Source organism: Plectrocnemia conspersa, unplaced genomic scaffold (assembly GCF_051122295.1).
Source record: "Plectrocnemia conspersa isolate PC_06_02 unplaced genomic scaffold, ASM5112229v1 ptg000009l, whole genome shotgun sequence".
NCBI classification, from domain to species: Eukaryota; Metazoa; Arthropoda; class Insecta; order Trichoptera; family Polycentropodidae; genus Plectrocnemia; species Plectrocnemia conspersa.
Genome location: NW_028277173.1, coordinates 1,762,519 through 1,780,643, shown reverse-complemented (window position 1 = coordinate 1,780,643; position 18,125 = coordinate 1,762,519). Strand labels below are relative to the sequence as shown.

The following is an 18,125-nucleotide window of genomic DNA, read 5'->3' as shown; positions in this document are numbered from 1 at the left end:
AAATAAACATGTAACTATAAATCGTCAGGATTTTGGTGAGAAAGGGTGTTCAAAAATTGTCAGTTCTTTTTTACATTTTATTAGAAAATAGTTACTAAGTATAATAATATTAATATAATGTGTATATGGAATTTATTCAATAAGTTTTGTGCTATGGTATATTTTTTACTCTTCTTTGAGCAACATACTTAATACTGTTGGGTATACCTTGTCTTTATTTGCCATATATAGCATAGTTTCTATAAAATGTCTACCAATTAAATATAATGGTGACGGGTGTTGTTGATGGATGTGCTGAATGTTGCTGTATTATTCCTAAAATGTGAACAAAAATTACATATAAATGGATAAATTCAAGTTAGAATATGCTAGAGTACACACAACATTCTGTAAACAAATATATTCTGCTCGGGGGAAACACTCCCAAATGAGGCTTGTCAGTATACTAACAAACTCTGCCCGAGTCACGCTCTGGCAAAATTCCCAAGTGGTTAAAAGTGAGTCGGTTGCATTATTTGGCAACCAGGCAAGAGAAGTATTGGCACTCAAAATTAATAGATTTTACAAACGTGATTTGCTTCAACAATAAAGTAACTTTTAAATCTTTAATTTTTGCTTTGAACATTTGTAAAGTATGATTAAAAAACATGAATCATTTAATAGAAATTAATCTAAACTTATCCATTTTTTAAGAGTTAAGACATAACAAACTTAATCAAACGCCTTTTCAAAATCAGCATAGATGACATCTACGTGATTTGTCTATATCAATATTTTTCATCACAAAATTGGAAAACAGCAGATTCGTTGCTACTGATTTCGATACACGAATACCATGCTGTTGATCAATCAAGTATCATTCGATATGATTTGAAGCATACTTATGAAGTTAGATTTTGAATACTGGTGAGGATAAAATCAACACTAACCTATAATTTTCTATAATATATTTGTTTGTTTTTTTTTATATATGGGATTAATTTTGATAATTTTCCATTCATCGGAAAAAGTATTTGTTTTCAACGATTTGAAAGGAAACAACGGATGTGCGATGAAGTCCTGCATATTTTAAGCATATCAGCTGGAATGAAATCAAGGATTGCTGATTTTTTCGTCTTCAATTTCCTAAAACCATACTGATGGAAAGAAATTTTGATTATCAATCGATGAGACATTGTTTGAATTTTAACTTGTCAGAGTAGCATTGAAGACCATTTGGACGTAGCAAATACATTTGCTATTTTAATCGCATTCTTTCAGATTCATTCTATTAAATCTGTATTTCAACAACTGATCAACGGCATACCTGCATCTTTACATGTTCGGAGTTTGCGACATCAACATGTTACTCCGTGACGAAAAACTGAGATTATGGTAGCTCAGCGACGAACTGCGATTGTTTACACAATGTATCACCAACTGGATGAGACGTCTGCGGTTGAGACGCAAGAGTCTCTTGTAGAGCAGGCGCGCCCGGCGTAATGGCTCCCTGTTCCTGTTTGCTGATTATATACGATATCTGTTCCTGTATAACTTTCTTCAATCTCTCCATAAATGCGGCCTGATTGTTGGGAATGAATCCAAGAAACGCCTTTTTCTCCGGAATATACAACAAAATGAGCACTCTGATGTTGCACGATGCTGGAGACAACGGAAAGAAATGCGTGCATCCAGCCTAAATTTAAAAAGTATCAAATTACTATATATGTCTCGATAAACAAAATAAACAATCAATAGAGATACTCACAAATCCTCTGACCATGACTTTGGTCAAGGAATCTAATGCCTCGTTTTGATGCAGATGAAATAAGACAGATTTGGAATCTTTCAAATAATGTTCTCCTATATTTCCGATCACCTGTTTTGGTATTAGTTGCATTATCAACTTTTGAGGCCACGAATCGGCTTTCCTGTAAAAAATATATATATATTTACAATAAGCAAATAAGTGTTAGATATAGTAACAGATGTCTTACAATTCGCATTCTCTGTCGTGACTATTGACAGAAACTTGGCAGGAAACTTGACGGGTGATTTTCTGATCGTTAGGACTCTTTCCTTTCTCTGTCCACTCTATAAGACCTTGCCATATGTAAATTCGACCGTCTGTGGCTACCAAACCAGTGGCAGGAGCGGCAGCCAGCTGAGAAGCCCCTGCGACATTGGGCTGCACAGTTTGACCAATCTGAACTGTTGGAATAAAAAATTATAAAAATTTTGCACTATGATCTCATATGAGACAAACCACAAAGCCCACATATTTAGTGAAACTTTGGGCATTTTAAGAAATCAGGAATATTTATTAGATAACAATAATCATATTATATCAGATTAGTAAAAAATTATAACAAACATAAATCCGCTGATTATAATATAATTTCAATAAAAAAAACTAACGTTAATTAAACTATTAATAATATAGAAATACAGATAACTCGTATGCGTACAAATAAAGACATTTTGGGAAACTGATTCGTAGGTAAATAAGTATAAAACTGGAATTTAGACTTCCATATATTTTTGCTTCAGTAAAGAGTCACATTGAATTTCAATTACTTTCATTTGTAAATTGTCAATAATTTTAATATTAATGGATAGAGGCGAAATATAAATATGAAACTGTAGTTCGCAGTTTTTGAAATCTTTTTATTGAAGTATATTGTGCAAATTTTAAAGAAGGCAATTTTAGCAGCATAGATTGTCAGATTTCAAAATGTCATTTTTTTGTTTGAAATGTCAATATTATCAAATAGTTTGGTTACAATTTGATTTTTGCCTTGAAGCATAAGAATAAGTTGACTGAGAAATCAGCACATTCATTTTTTTTCGTTTTAAGACCTTATAACTTAAAAGGCATAGAACTTACAATATAATAGGATAGATATGTGTATTCACTTTTTATATCTTTCAGAAATGAAGCAAATTGACGATTCTAAGTCCATGTGCTCGAATAATATTTACAATTTTAATGACTACATATTTTTAACAAATGTCCAATATCTAAAACTTTTGAACATAATGCTTGCTGAAAAATAACGCAATGAAAATGTTGAGAACTTGTTAATTGCTATACGTTTTTTGCATGTTTCTTTTAGTTTTGTAACAACTTCCTTAAATGATTTACACGATGCCAGTCAGCGCGCCAGTCGAGCTTGCCAGTCACTGGATGCCAGCGACTAGCACCGTGTAAACGCTTTACGCCAGTCACTGGAGAAGCCAGTGCACCACTGGCATGCCAGCAGAACAGATATTTTTGTTTTGCTGGCACGCCAGCTCTCCTTTCCACCACACCACCGTACTAGCACATTTTCGCAACAATAATTCTTTGCACTGTGTAAACGATAAGGCGCTAGTAGACTTGAATGCCAGTCGTCGCGTGCCAGTGACCCGCCAGTCAACTTCCAGCTGGCATGCCAGCAACTGGCAGCGTGTAAATCAGCCGTCATAACTGGTGCACCATAAAGGCTGATTTACACGATGCCAGTCGGCGTGCTAGCACCGTGTAAACGCTTAACGCCAGTCAGTGGCGAAGCCAATGCGCCACTGGCAGCGTGTAAATCGGCCATTACGGTATTTTTTTCTTTTCTTTTTCATACTTGTGTTGAGCTGAGACATAATATGTATTAGTATTATGGCAATCCTTGGTGGTGACGATCAATGGCTGACAGGAGCCAAGACACTTGCAGACAGCAACGGGTTATTATACTCAGGATTGCCGATTGCCGTCACCGCTTCTGTCACCACTCGATTAATGTTGCCATATTTTAAATTATTCGAATGTTAGCATTCGAATAAAATTTAGATTTTAACCGAATTGTACGAAAATAAAAGTAAATTATAACATACCATTGTATTATACAATATACTTATTTTACATATAATTGTTTTAATCTTCGGCTTCTGAGACGCGTAGCCTATTATAATCCTTAAACGGTGTTTATAGTATTGTAAATTAACAAAAGCATCCTGGCTCATCATTGATGGCTAGCGACGTTTTGAATCTAGACAAAACGAACAATCAATCGGAAAATATTGATTAAATAATAGTTTGTGAAAAAATGTACTAGCAAATAAGCTAAATATAAACAAAATGACAGTTGATGTAAGTGATTTTTATCTTATTTGACTTATAAATTTTGATTATGAAATGTAATATTTTAGAACGACTTATAAATAGATATAGGAACTATAAACTAAGATCTCTTTCACGTCAACCATGATATTTGTAACTGAAAACTATTTTTGCAATAATGGTAAAGTACATGGATATGATATTTTTTAAAGAATATCTAACATGTGTTATTGTACTTACTATTTAACTAAGCTACTCACCATTTACAAATGACTGCAAAAATGCTAAATATTTTTTCCACAAATGGCGCCATATTAAACAATATCGAAAAACGTAAAAGTGCGGGAATGGTCATTAAGATATTACGAGTCAAATCACACGTGCGATTATCTAATTATGATTTTGAGAAACCAGTTTCAGGTCCCAAGTAGCAGCTCTAATAATCATTATACAATGTTAGATCTAGCGACTATAAACTAAGATCTCTTTCACATCAACGATGATCTTGGTAACTGAAAACTATTTTCCAATAATGGCAAAGCATGTGGGTATAATATTTCTTAGAGAATAGAATAAATATTATTTAATTTAAAATAACTATTGGTTAATAACAATTATTTTAGTCAATCAGTAACTAATTTCATATTTTATATTTTCTAAAATAATTTGAAATGGACCCCTTCTTGAATTTGGCCATATAAATGCATGTCATTTAATAACATGCTATGAATTTAAGTGAAATCAAAATATTAAAAAAACGAACACTGACTGGCCAGCTTCCTCCCCCCTCTTTTGGAAATAGCTAAAATGACGCCCCTGATTCAAAAACAGAAATTCTCGGATTATCGAGAGCATTCCGACTGCAACGTCGCCGGCACGATTTTATTGCTTTTGATGTAGTTTCTAAATGAATTTGGCCAGAAAAATGTTTGTCACTTAATGAAATACTACGAATCTTAATGAAATCGAAGTATTAAAAAAACAACCAGTTGATCTCCGGCGTTCTAGTTCGTTTTTAAATATTTATCTTTGCAGGTATCGGCAACTCTCGAAGAGATGATCCAGTCTTACCAGCGTACGCCAGAGAGCATCACAAGGGCGCTCATAGAGAGGATCTACAGGGTGCCCAAGCCATCTCCGAAGAGAGACGACGAAAGGCGATAGTCTCAAATAGTCCGATAGAACAAAAAAGTCAACCGCCATCCAAGCGAAAGGTTACATTTATAATGTCAAGCGTAGCTCTTTATTTTACGGTCGACGTTTCGAAAGGTACATTCCGAAATTGTGCATTTATCTAAGATCGAACGAGAGAGAGCACAAGTCTAGAAAATTTGCAGTTACTTGTAACTAAATAACGTGTAAATAAATAAATTGAAACTGTTTGTCGTTTTAAGTAAAAATTTATTAAGACTTAATTGTATAGTATAAATATATTGTCGTTAGGTTTACGTGACGTTATTTAATATATACACAAAAGAAGATGTGTCGTTTTTGTTACGCCGTCCCCTTCCCGAGTAGCCTGTAAAGAAACGAAGCGTAAATGAGACGAGATAGGACGAAGCTACGGCGCATCAATTACCTAGAACAGATCGAAGGAGCTGTCGTCGAACGGTTGAGATTGCTGCTGAGGCGCCGGAGCTCTCTGTCCACCTCCCAAGCCGCTCCCGGGGCGATACTGTGGCTGCTGATGAGTAAACGATCGCTGTTACACAGCTGCGCGTTTTTAACGACAGACGATCTTACGCATGCAGTTCCGAAATAGATAAGAAAGAGGCAAGCGAGCGACAAAAAAAAAGCAAGTGATGTCGATACTTTATTTAAAAAATATAATAAAAAATGTATTTACAATAAAAAAAAATGTAAATAATAGGAATTACAAAGAAATATAAAGCACTCGAGTACACCCAAGCTGATTTATAATACATGCTTGCATTTTTCAACAGTAGTAGTGTGTTAGCAAAAGTAAGAAAATTAGTATGCATACGTGACATTATTGCTGAACATTATGATATTATCTTCAAAAAGCTTAAAGGTGTAAAAGGTTAATTGGTGAGATAGTGCACAACGAAAACAATAATATATTTTTGTAAACTGCTAACTTTCAACTTAATACTGGTGTAAACCTTGAAATTTACCAAACCGTCACTACCGCTAATAATAGAGTTGTTAAATTGAATTGCCGATTAATGAATAGCTGAAATTTCAAGGTTCACTCCGATGTGTTAATTTCTATGTCGGGCGGGTTGAAATCAAATTTAGGCTTCTATTGGCTAAATATGCTGGTTGGGAGTCCTGATGCTTCCCGGCGCGAGCTGCCGACCTCTTCCCCGAACCTGCTGCTTGAACATAAACATAAAGCTACTTGTGCCAGCGATCGAGTCATGCGGTATTAGTCGGTTGCGGGTGTGAAAATTTAGTAAGACGACCGCTACAATGCCGGTCGCGAACTAACCTGTTGCAGGAGGTGCCTCAGTCCAGGATTGCTGCCCATCACCGGTCTCATCATGCGGTTGCCTGGAGCGCCTCCCATCGGTCCGCCTGCAAATCGTATCTGTTAGATGATATCGTAACGGGTACTCGCACACAAAGTCGAGCAATCACCCATGGATACTTGACCAGCCGAGGCCGGACCCTGGCCCGTAGCCTGCGACATGGTTCCCATGCCCGCTTGGCTTTGGCCCATGCTAGCCCCTGTCTGGTTTTGCACCATCCCCGCTTGGCTCTGGTTCATCCCCGCCTGGCTCTGATTCATTCCCGCTTGGCCCTGGCCCATCCCGACCTGACTTTGGCCCATGCCCATTTGCACCTGGCTCTGACCTAATCCTCCCATACCCGGCGTCTGGTTCTGGTTCATAGGAACTTGGCCCTGGACCATCATAGACGAGTTCTGACCCATCGGAGCTGAGCCCTGGTTGGGTGCGTTGCCGGCTCGTCCCAGCTGCATCAACTGAGAGCAGACGTTAAAAATATGAATTCATTTGGTAACTAACGTCTCGGAGATACAAACCTCCATATGCTTGAAATGCTGCTCCTGCTGCTGGGCGTAGTGCAGGCTATCCTGTATCTGGCGCACATTGTTCATTATCTCCATTTGACTCTTGTATTGCGCCTCCGCCTGCTGCGCTGCCTCCAGAGTCTGCTGAAGCTGTATCAAATCGTTAGTATGCATATTCTTTCTCGATAAAAGTCGTTAATTTCACACCTCAAGTATCTTATCCAAGTTTTGCTGTCGAGCGGCTTCTAAGCCATACTGATTAGTGCCATATTGCCCACGCTGCTGCTGCTGCTGACCGGCTGCGTTAGGGACTCCGGTCGCCCCCGCAGGTCTGCCTATAGCACCACCCTGCATGTTCTAGAAAAAGCGTGCGATTTTTCATTTATTTATTTATTTAATACATTTGGAAAAATATTTACAGAACAATAAGATTAAATTATATATAATAATAGCTATACCACAATGTGTCCATTAACTGTGAGTATCTGGATGAGAAGCTACTTTCTTCTAGAATCTCCGGATTGTGTATATTCCCTACCAGAAACTTTAAGAAGTGATTTCCCAAGTATACTTTTTGACTCAACTTGAACAATGACAAAATAAAAATCCGAAGATATTCTAAAATTTATGTTTTTATTTTAAATATTTAGAATATAAAAAAAAAACAACAAATTTAAGGATATCTTCGGATTCTATTTTTATTAATCAAACATTTGATTTTAAAAAAAGTTCGGAAATTGAAGTTGGATCACTCTTTAGGAATTTTGTGGAAAATAAAAATAGATAATATTTATATTCCCTTATTTACAGGCATTTGAGAACCCTTTTTTTTAACCTTTTATATTAAAAGTGAGTCAGTTGCATTATTTGGCAACCAGGCAAAAGAAGCATGTTCGACGGTACTGCACACTAAGTGATTATACAAGTCACACAGTGCCCTCAAGCTCTTTAATTAATGCACGTATTAACATCCCTACATTTGACACTTTGAACACACGTGAATTGTATCACCCTGCCAATTCTACACAATTATATTACTTGCTAATAATTTACTTTTCCAAAAATAATATTTAACTAGTTAGTTAGGTCTAATATAAGCAATAATATTTTAATAAGTATTTAATAAGAAATAAAGATGTACATAAATATAATACTAGAAATAGAGAAAATTTAAAAATAATTAAGTATAAGAAAACGAGTACGGCTAGGGGAATTATGTACGGAGGTTTTAATTTATATAATAGTCTTCCAAGAGAAATCCGAAACAGCAAAAATATAACGGGTTTTATAAATGGAATAAAAAAACACCTTCGTACATATAGAAATAAAATATTATAGTATTAAGTCTTTATTATTGTATATTTTTTATTTCTGTTATGTATTTTTTATATATTTTTATATATGTTTACTAAATTTGTTAGATGTAAAGATTAGCTATTAAGCTAAATAAATTAATAAAATAAAAATAAAATAAATAAAATATAAGCAAAGGAGAAGTTGTAGAATGAAATCAAGGCCTGCCGATTTTTAATCATCAATTCCTCTCATATATATATATTTTTATGTATATATTTTCTACTCATCGTTTTTAGCTTGTCGAAATAGCGTTAAGGACCGGTTGGACGTAGCAAATACATTTGCTATTTTAATTGCATTCATTCAGATTTATTCTATCAAATCTGTATTTCGTTGTTTGCTGATTGTTCTCTATTTAACAACTGAACGACGGCATACCTGCATCTGCGTCGGAAGCTTGGATTGCAGTTGAGCGTTTCCAGGTTGCGCCAGCTGGCCACCGCCCATTGCCATGGTGTTCGGAGCTTGCGACATCATCATGTTACCCTGTGACGAAAAATCTAGATTATGATAGCTCAGCTTCGGACTGCGATCGTTTACACAATGTAACACCGACCGGATGAGACGTCTGCGGTTGAGATGCGGGAGGGTCTTGGAGAGCGGGCGCGCCTGGCGTAATGGCTCCCTGTCCCTGTTTGCTGATTATATGCGACATCTTCTGCTGTTGTATAACTTTCTTCAATCTCTCCACGAATGTGGCCTGATTGTTGGGAATGAATCCAAGGTACGCTTTTTTCTCCGGAGTATACAGCAAAATGAGCACTTTGATGTCGCATGACGCTGGAGACAACGGAGTGAAATGCACGCAACCAGCCTAAATTTAAAAAGTATCAAATTACTATACACGTTTCGATAAACAAAATAAACAAAAACAATAGAGATACTCACAAATCCTCCGACCATGACTTTGGTCAAAGAATCTAAAGCCTCGTTTTGATGCGGATGAAATAAGACAGATTTGGAATCTTTCAAATAATGTCCTCCTATATTTCCGATCAGCTGTTTTGGCATTAGTTGCATTATCAACTTTTGAGGCCACGAATCTGCTTTCCTGTAAAAAATATATATATATTTATAATATGTGAATGTGTTTGATATAATATCAAATGTCTTACAATTCGGGTTCTCCGTCGCGACTGTTGGCCGAAACTTGACAAGGAACTTGACGGGTGATTTTCTGATCGTTGGGACTCTTTCCTTTCTCGGTCCACTCTAGAAGACCTTGCCATATGTAAGTTCGACCGCCTGTGGCCACTAAACCAGCGGCGGGAGCGGCAGTCGGCTGAGAAACCCCTGCGACATTGGGCTGCACGGTTTGACCAACCTGGACTGTTGGGATAAAAAATTATAAAAATTTTGCGCTATGAGCTCATGTGAGACAAATAAAAAATATGAGACAAACCACAAAGCTCACATACTTAGTGAAACTTTGAGCATTTTAATAAATCAGGAATATTTATTAGATAACAATAATAATATTATATTAGGTTAGTAAAAACTTATAACAAACATATAAATCCGCTGATTCTATTATAATTTCAACAAAAAAGCTAACATCAATTAAACTTTTATTAACATAAAAATGCAGATAACTCTTATACATACACACAAATATGCTCACACAACACGTAATATATTTAAAATTAAATTTGTCATAAATATACTCACAACACGTAATATATTAAAAATTCAGTTTGTCATAAATTATGAATCAACTATAATTTTCTTGTTATAATTTGTTATAGTAATTAAATAAAATTTTACCACGATCAATCGTGAAAAACCATATGTATCTATACACAAAAACAAAGTAGATAAAAGACACTATTGAATAAGCTAAATAAAAATTTCTTGCGTTTTGGTTTTAAACGGCTCCGAACAATCGCAAAAAATAATCAATAAAAAAAGGAGGCTGACAAAATGACAGAAGTGATTTCTTATCTTATTTGACTGATTAATTTTGATTATGAAATATAATATTTTAGAACGACTTATAAATAGATCTAGCGACTATAAACTAAGATCTCTTCATTAAGTCATTAAGGTGTTATGATCCAAAGCACACCTATGACCTCAACAAAATAGTTTACTAAGATATACGAAAGAATTGATATTTGAATTAAAAAACAATAATTAGGCATAACCAGATGCGGTACCTCACAACAGTGAGTGACAGACAGTTTGCTAGGTACATGTTTTATTTAAATAATTGATTAAAAAAAATGATGTCGAAAAAATTAAGTTGCAAATATGAAAGACCTTTTCTTAAATCCCTTTAGTCGTTTTCACAAAGGGCAGAATTGATATTACACTTACTATTGCTAGATAAATGGTTATGAAAAGTTGTAAAAGTAAATCACGGAAAAATAGTACAAAATATAATATTTTTTATTAATATTGTAATATTCTAGTGAGCTCTGATGTTAATAAATAATAAATTTGCATGGATTTTAAAACAAATTATTATTAGTGGAGTAACCTAACCAGTAAATAGCAATATAAATATGCAGTGTAAAAATGCACTCGCATACCATTAATACTCTACTATATAGTGCCCAGCCAAAAATAAAAATGTACATAGATTCAACACTAGTAATAGATATAATTTAAAGGTAGATAGGTATAAGAAAATGAGTACGGCCATGGGAATATTGTTAGGTGTGAATTTATATAATACTATTCCATGACAAACCGCAGAAATAAAAATTTAGACCATTTCATTAATTGAGTAAGCTAAACTATATTATATACTTTTGCTTTTTTCTATTTGTGTCATATTTTATATGTATGTTTTGATTTTTTGTTATATTATATTAGTTAAATAAATTAATAAATAATAATAATAACTTAAAACGGAGCAAAAATTAAATTTATACACGCCCGCTGCGGTACCTCGTGACAGTGAGGGACCGACGGTTAGTATAAAATATTGTTTGTAAAAAAATTATAATACCGCTTCCCGTCGTTTAATCGACAGGGAATATTATTATTAGATAAATATGAGCAACCTTGTTGTTGTTGTTGTTGTTGTTGTTGCTGCTGTTGTTGTTGCTGTTGTTGTTGCTGTTGTTGTTGCTGTTGTTGTTGTTGCTGCTGCTGCTGTTGTGGCTGCTGTTGCAAAGGGACCGTTTGCTGAACCGGTTGCGGTCCCGTCTGTTGCTGTTGAACCCCCTGTTGTTGTTGTTGTTGTTGCTGTTGTTGTTGTTGTTGTTGCTGTTGTTGCTGCTGTTGCGCTATTTGTTGCATTCTCAGTTGCTGAGCTTGCTGCGCGGCCATACCTTGATGAGATTGCATGTAATTCGACATGGACGGATGAGGCGGAGGTTGCGGAGGGGACGACAGCTGAGAGAGGAGCGCGCTAGGCTGGTTGCCTCCGGTGACGCCAGGAAATCCCGGCCGAGGACCTCCCGGGTTCCCCATCCATCTTGGACCGCGACCAGCGACAGCCTTTTTGGACAAACGGAAAGATTGTAATCATTATTTGCTTTAATGACGGCCGCTCGACAAATACCTGATGCTGCTGAGTAGAATGATAGACCGGCGGCGGACCCTGCGAGAACCCCGGATTTGCCGCCATATGCGGAGCCATTCCTCGATTCATGACCATTCCTATGGCTTTAAAGAAACATTATGGTGAAACAACTTTGAGCAATTCAATAAAAGTTAAACATAGAAGAGTAGGTTACTTTGAGTTTGACCAGGACGGAACTGCATGTTGCTTCCTTGGCCTTGGTTTTGAATCTGAGCCATGCTTTGGGTCATCATACCTCCCGGTCCCATCTGATTCATGGAATTGGGAGCAAGTCCTATCTGATTGGGTCCCACTCCGATCTGACCCAGTTGATTTGACACTGCGTTCATTTGGTTCTGTAAATCTTCAAAAGTTAAATACCCTCGAACCAAAAATCACATCACGCAAGAGACGGTACCATTTGATTTGGCCCTACGCCCATCTGCGACTGATTAACGCTGATCTGTCGAGGATTCATCTGGCCCTGTTGATTTTGGACCATGTTCATCTGTCCGGGAGAAACTCCTAACTGACCAGAGTTGGCCATCTACAATAATAACATGTACAGAAATAAATAAAATAGCATATAATACAGAAAAAGAATGTATTTTATTAGTGCATCATATATGGGAAAAGCCAACTGACTTGAGATTGTGTCTGCTGCTGATTCAGCATACCATCGGCACCGGTCTGTTGGACTGTCTGAGGGGAAGGCAGATTAACAGCCGATACGTTGCCAGACATAGGCGGAACAGGACTCAACGGTCGTTCTTTCAAACTGAAACGAATCGCAATTCAAATGAATCCAAACAGTGATCATACAACGTAGACATACATACCTGAAACCTTTCAACAGCACTAAGTGTCTGGGGTCCTTAGCATAGTTTTTGGTCTGAGACATAGTCAAATCTCCACCGGCCTTTTCGAATAGTCTGAACAGTGCCGGAATTTTCCGCGGTGAAAGAATCGACAGACTAATGCCTCGCTGAAAAAGCAATGATTCATACACAAGTTCCATAAAAACATCCACATTTTTAGACATACTTCGTTGAGCACGACAGCGAGCTGCTCGGCTGTATTTCCCGCGTAAGGATGGCACTCTTGAGCCGGCATTGCATACGGCGGCGAACTGGCCACCAGGAGAGCGTGTCGGCACGGCCTAGTCGAGGCGGAGTTTCCATTGGCGCCGGCTGACGGAGGAGACGATGCGTTTTCGGACACTCCATCCGCAGAGCCGTTCGCTCCCCTGAGCGTCGCAAGTTCGTCGAAACAACTGAGAGCGGCGGCAAGTCCCTCGGCTACACTAGCGTGCGATTCACCCCGTCCGCCGATCAACTCGAGCTCGTCCAACGCATTTATCAACTTTTGTGGACACGAGTAAGGCCCGAGAGAATAGACAGGAGGAGCGGGAGGACAATCCGAAGCCCTGTAAACCACTGCCCCGAAAACGGCTGCCGTTTCCGAACATTCTCCTTCAGCGCCTTGTTTAAAGTATCTGTAATGTACATCAGTGATTAGTAAAAATTTTATTCTGGTCACGCTGCATTTAAGATCGAACAAATTCAAATAGATATGTTCCAACCCTCCAATATTTTTTTATTGTATATTTATTATATACTTTCATATTATTTTATTATTGTATATTTATTATATACTTTCATATTATTTTAATGTTAAGATATTATATTTTTAATATATATTTATATTATTTACAAAACATGAAAACCAATAAACTTAATGATAAAAGATTAGATAAAAAAATCATAAGTCTAAAAATTATTTTATTTCTGATAAATTTCGCGTTCTGCGAAACAATCCAAACAAATTAATGTGTTATTGAGTTAACTCTTTCGTTGCCGAAATCTAATATATAAGCTTTTGTTAAATTAGAGAAAATTAAAAAAATTGACCCCTTTATAGAAGAGAGAATCGGATACATTTTTAATGGACTTCACTGATTATGTTTTCTTAGATTTTTCTTATCTCACAAGAATAAATATTGTAATGAATAATCAAAATAAAATCGTACATAATGATATGTATTAATTCTAAGCTGTAATAATAGTTAATAATTATTAATTAAATATATTTCACTTGTTTAAATTTGGTATTTCACTACTGAATATCTTTACCTCATAACACATTGGTCTAAGGCCTTTCGTGTTACAAAAAAATTTACAGTGAATAAATAAAATTTACACTCAAAAACTTATATCAACACAAGGATGTAATTTGGTGGGGGCAATTGCCCCCCCCCCCCTCCCTTCAATTTGGCCAGAAAAAAGCAGATCATTTAATGAAATACTATGAATTTTAATGAAATAAAAAAAGACCACTGACTGGCAAACTTTAGCCCCCTCCTACTCCAGACAAATTTGGTATGTTTAATGGCATGGTTTTACTTTTGTAAAAATTTAGTATTGTTTTTAAGGGGGCAATTGGGGGCATTTGCCCCCACCCCCTTTAATTTTGCCAGAAAAATGCATGTCATTTAATTAAATACTATAAATTTTAATGAAATCAAAATATTAAAAAAAAACGATAAAATATGTTTTTTTGGTTATGAAAAATAGGATGGTTTTATTTTTGTGAAAATTTAGTATTTATTTTAGTCATGGACGTCATTTTGGGGGGGGGGGCAAATGGCGATGGCACGATTTTATTGCTTTTGATGTGGATTTTTAACTTCTGAGAAGTGATAATTGTTTTTTGCGCTCTTCAATTGGTCAAATTTTGGTTTAACTATGCTTCATTCGATTCTCGCTTATTGTAAGTCATAATATTGTTATAAGAACTCTTAATATGAACGGCGACGGCACGATTTTATTGCTTTTGACGTGAATTCTAAACAGGGACGTCATTTAGGTGGGAGGGGGGCAGGTAGGGAAATTTGGCCAGAGAAATACATGAAATCTAGATATTAAAAATATAAAAAACAATCAAACTGGGCAACTTTTACCCCCTCCTTCTTCGAAATAATTGAAATGACGTCCCAGTATCAACAGGAAAATCAAATTCATATAATCGATGTATCACAGAGACAGATATTATCAGAGCAAAAAATACTGGATATTACTGTAAATCAGAATAGCAAAAGACGGATATAAAAGACCCATCTTCGGAACCCAGTCAATTGAAACCCATTAAACGTCAAATGTAACAGCAAAAAGCATTGCATTATTTTAAATTTAACTATTATATTTCTAAGCTATTTTCGCACATAAGTTTTGTGTAAATAAACTTATGTGTAAAAGTAGCTTAGGAATAATTGGATAAAGATGAATTTTGGAAGCTCTTACAAAAACTACGATATAATAGTATTTTTTATTAATAATAAGCAGCACTCGAATTTTGTATTATGGATGTGTTTAATTTTATGTATTATTTTCATAAAAAAATACAATAGCTATCAAAAAGGAATATAAGAATATTAAAAAATACTACGACATATTTTTATTTAGCATTAACCCACTGAAGAATGTTTTTATTCTATTACCTTCAAACTACGGCCCGTGGCCATTTTTTATCTGGAGAATCTGTCCAGATATCAACAAAATTAAAAAATAGATTTTTAAAAACGTACAAGCGATAAACACAAATACTGGTAGATTTCTAGAATTTCCGATAAAAGGAAAGCAAATATTTGCAACTTTAGTTCTCAAAATTTAACACGTCTTTTCTGCAATTGAAATAAAGAACCTTTTTTTCTAGCATATGCAACTTTACTTCGTAATTGGGATTATTTCATCGCCAGTTTAAAAGCTTTCTTGAATCAATTGATGCCGAATCTGGTGATTTATTTTATCACAGTGAAGTACGCTAGGTTAGTCGCGAAAAAGAGTTGAAATGTTTTTTCAGCTTCGAGATGAAATTTAAATATTTATGATCGAAAAAATAAACCAGTATCAGAACATTCCGAATCTATTTGATGTTGTTTTTATTAACAATTTACAAGAATTTTGTAAGTAACTAGATTAAGGAAATAAAAAACTTTTTAGTAAAAAATCGACTAAAACGTTTATTTGTCGATCTTGCGAGTTTTTATTTATGTTTCGTATCTGTTTAATTGCTTCTTAGATAATTACTATACGTCTGCGAGTTTCTAAATATGTGTCATTATATTGATGTCTCATTTACCAGTATTATTTCCAGTCAAGGTAAAAATCAAGGTAGGTTATTACGATGATATTTTTTTATCATTAACCTATAACAACTCGTTTCTTCTTTGGTTCAACATTGCAAAATTTTAATGCAGATCAAATTATCCACTTTTTAATCTACAATGTATTATATTATAATCATTATAATCATTAGCTCAAAGATCGTATCATTAATTATTAAATGGTCATAAGTGATTTCCATATAAGGTTCAATTCATACAAGAACTTCCCAGGGGAAAATATTCACAAGAATAATATTAACGGCTAGACTACAATGCATCTACCCACTGCGAGTACCTAGATGAGAACAAATCAACATTACGCAAGTTGGTTAAAAAGTCAGATAGCTGTGATTATTGGAGAGTTGTCCGATACTTCTGATTTACAGATAGTAATTCAAACTGGTAATTAGATGGCACTCAGAAACGAAGTCCTTCCAGAATTTGCAGGTTGTGAGTATTCCCTACCAGCAACTTGAAGAAGTGCTTATAGGAATTTTGTGGGAAATAAAAAAAAAGAATATTTATATTCCCTAGAATACATCTGTGTAATCTTTTATACTATTAGTGAGTCAGTTTTATTATTTGGTAACCAGACCAAGGAAGTATACTCACAGCAAAAATGGAAAACTTTTTTATGAATTAATGATAATTTCACCATTCTTTCAGTGTTTGTTAACAGTAGTCGTATCAATGATGCCATTTAGTAATGGGATATTTTTTGTTTCGATATTTTCAACCATAAATCAACAATTGTAGTGGAAATAAAAAAATCTCAGTTAAGCTATATTATGCTTTATGAGTTTAAGCTCGGTCATAACGTGACAATAGCGGTTAAAAACATCTGTATAACAATGAATAGGGATACCATTACATTTAGTGTCAAATATGGTTCTAAAATTACGTTCTGGAAATTTCGACATTGAATATCTATGTAAGGCCTGGTTGTTAGTGAGGATATTAAGGCTGCCATCAAAGCAGGTCCGAGATTAACGACACAGAAGCTAGCACAAAACCTCAATGTGTCGCTTACATTAGTTCAGACATTTAAAAAGTTAGGAAAGGTGTTATTTTGCAGGATATCTCATAAATTGTCTGAGAAAAACCTCGCGCAGCAAATTTCAATATGCCATTAATTAATGATTCTAGAACAGAAAGATTTATTTTCAAGTTAATTGTTACTGAAGATGAGAAGTGCGTCATTTACTTTAATACGTGACATAAAAGGCAGGGGTTGGATGCCAATCAATTCACAATTCCAACCCTGGGAATAGGATTACACCCCAATAAGATAATGTTATGCATTTTATGGGATATGTAGAGCATAATTCATTAATGGATTATAAGCAGACAATTAAGACATACACTTAGTGTGCTTAGCTAATTCGTTTAAAAGCGACTCAGACCATAAAAATACCTTTCCTTATAAATTAGAGATAATTTTGCACCAAGACAATGCTCGCCCTCGTGTATCCAAGAAGACGATAAAAAATCAAAATCAATGGATTTTCTTGGGAGCTCCTTTCTCACAATGAACAAAAAATAATTAAAAAATATATATTTCTATTCAAATTTATATAAATTTTCACTGATAATACAGTTTAGTTTTAAAACGTATTTTAGGTTAGATATGATTAATATTATTTTTAAAGCCTACATAAGAGCGTATAATCAAAGAAGTATAAACATTATTTAGTAACAAAATGGCGAATATAGGTAAACACAGTAGTTGTTTATGGGGCAAAATCGAACGGCTTAGTACGATCGCTATGTAAAATTATAGTTACTCTAGGGTAGGAACGATGTAGCCCGTCTTGAGGTCGTTGAGGTAAGCCCCGTTGATGGCCGTGCCCTCTATAACGAAGATGACCTCCGAGTGAAACGAATCAGGCGGACCGGCCACCATGGCGGCATCTAACTACAAAGTGACAGCTGTCGCGTGACGTCGCGAGTAAAATCGAAGTCTTCTTATACGAAAAGACTATACAACAGCGATTCGTACGGGTGCTATTTTTTATATCAATTTTGCAAC

General features: G+C 35.3%; 2 protein-coding genes across 6 annotated transcripts; both read right to left on the bottom strand.

Annotated features, from left to right (window-relative positions):
- Positions 1–57: 57 nt before the first annotated feature.
- On the bottom strand, positions 58–3,775 carry LOC148231506 (mediator of RNA polymerase II transcription subunit 25). Its single transcript, XM_088192887.1, has 5 exons — positions 3,597–3,775; positions 1,977–2,190; positions 1,748–1,910; positions 1,307–1,675; positions 58–315 (listed from the first exon to the last, which is right to left on the bottom strand). The coding sequence occupies exons 1-4, from the start codon at positions 3,613–3,615 to the stop codon at positions 1,370–1,372; spliced, it is 702 nt and encodes a 233-aa protein (XP_088049013.1). The 5' UTR covers positions 3,616–3,775; the 3' UTR covers positions 58–315; positions 1,307–1,369.
- Positions 3,776–5,452: 1,677 nt separating this feature from the next.
- Positions 5,453–18,023, bottom strand: LOC148231505 (mediator of RNA polymerase II transcription subunit 25-like). 5 transcript variants are annotated; one of them, XR_015810752.1, is made up of 18 exons: positions 17,881–18,023; positions 12,979–13,429; positions 12,774–12,919; positions 12,580–12,712; positions 12,353–12,481; positions 12,110–12,290; positions 11,935–12,038; positions 11,432–11,870; positions 9,539–9,752; positions 9,312–9,474; positions 8,980–9,237; positions 8,802–8,909; positions 7,275–7,424; positions 7,080–7,217; positions 6,674–7,019; positions 6,525–6,610; positions 5,652–6,408; positions 5,453–5,591 (listed from the first exon to the last, which is right to left on the bottom strand). XR_015810752.1 is itself a non-coding variant. In XM_088192812.1 (18 exons), the coding sequence occupies exons 1-17, from the start codon at positions 17,997–17,999 to the stop codon at positions 5,652–5,654; spliced, it is 3,270 nt and encodes a 1,089-aa protein (XP_088048938.1). In that variant the 5' UTR covers positions 18,000–18,023; the 3' UTR covers positions 5,453–5,591. The 5 variants fall into 5 exon arrangements, 4 of the variants coding, with proteins under 4 accessions (XP_088048938.1, XP_088048940.1, XP_088048939.1 ...); XM_088192812.1 differs by having other exon boundaries at positions 5,652–5,756; XM_088192814.1 differs by having other exon boundaries at positions 5,652–5,756; positions 11,702–11,870.
- Between the last annotated feature and the right edge of the window lie 102 nt (positions 18,024–18,125).

Excerpts from the sequence above, each read along its gene's own strand:
- LOC148231506 (XM_088192887.1), bottom strand. Across the intron at positions 1,911-1,976 it reads CACGACAGAGAATGCGAATT|GAAAGCCGATTCGTGGCCTC; the intron begins GTAAGACATCTG and ends TATTTTTTACAG. Across the intron at positions 1,676-1,747 it reads AAGTCATGGTCAGAGGATTT|GCTGGATGCACGCATTTCTT; the intron begins GTGAGTATCTCT and ends TTTTAAATTTAG.
- LOC148231505 (XM_088192812.1), bottom strand. The coding sequence starts at position 17,999 with ATGGTGGCCGGTCCGCCTGATTCGTTTCACTCGGAGGTCATCTTCGTT. Across the intron at positions 13,430-17,880 it reads TACATCGTTCCTACCCTAGA|ATACTTTAAACAAGGCGCTG; the intron begins GTAACTATAATT and ends TGTACATTACAG. Across the intron at positions 6,611-6,673 it reads GGCTGGTCAAGTATCCATGG|GCGGACCGATGGGAGGCGCT; the intron begins GTGATTGCTCGA and ends TACGATTTGCAG.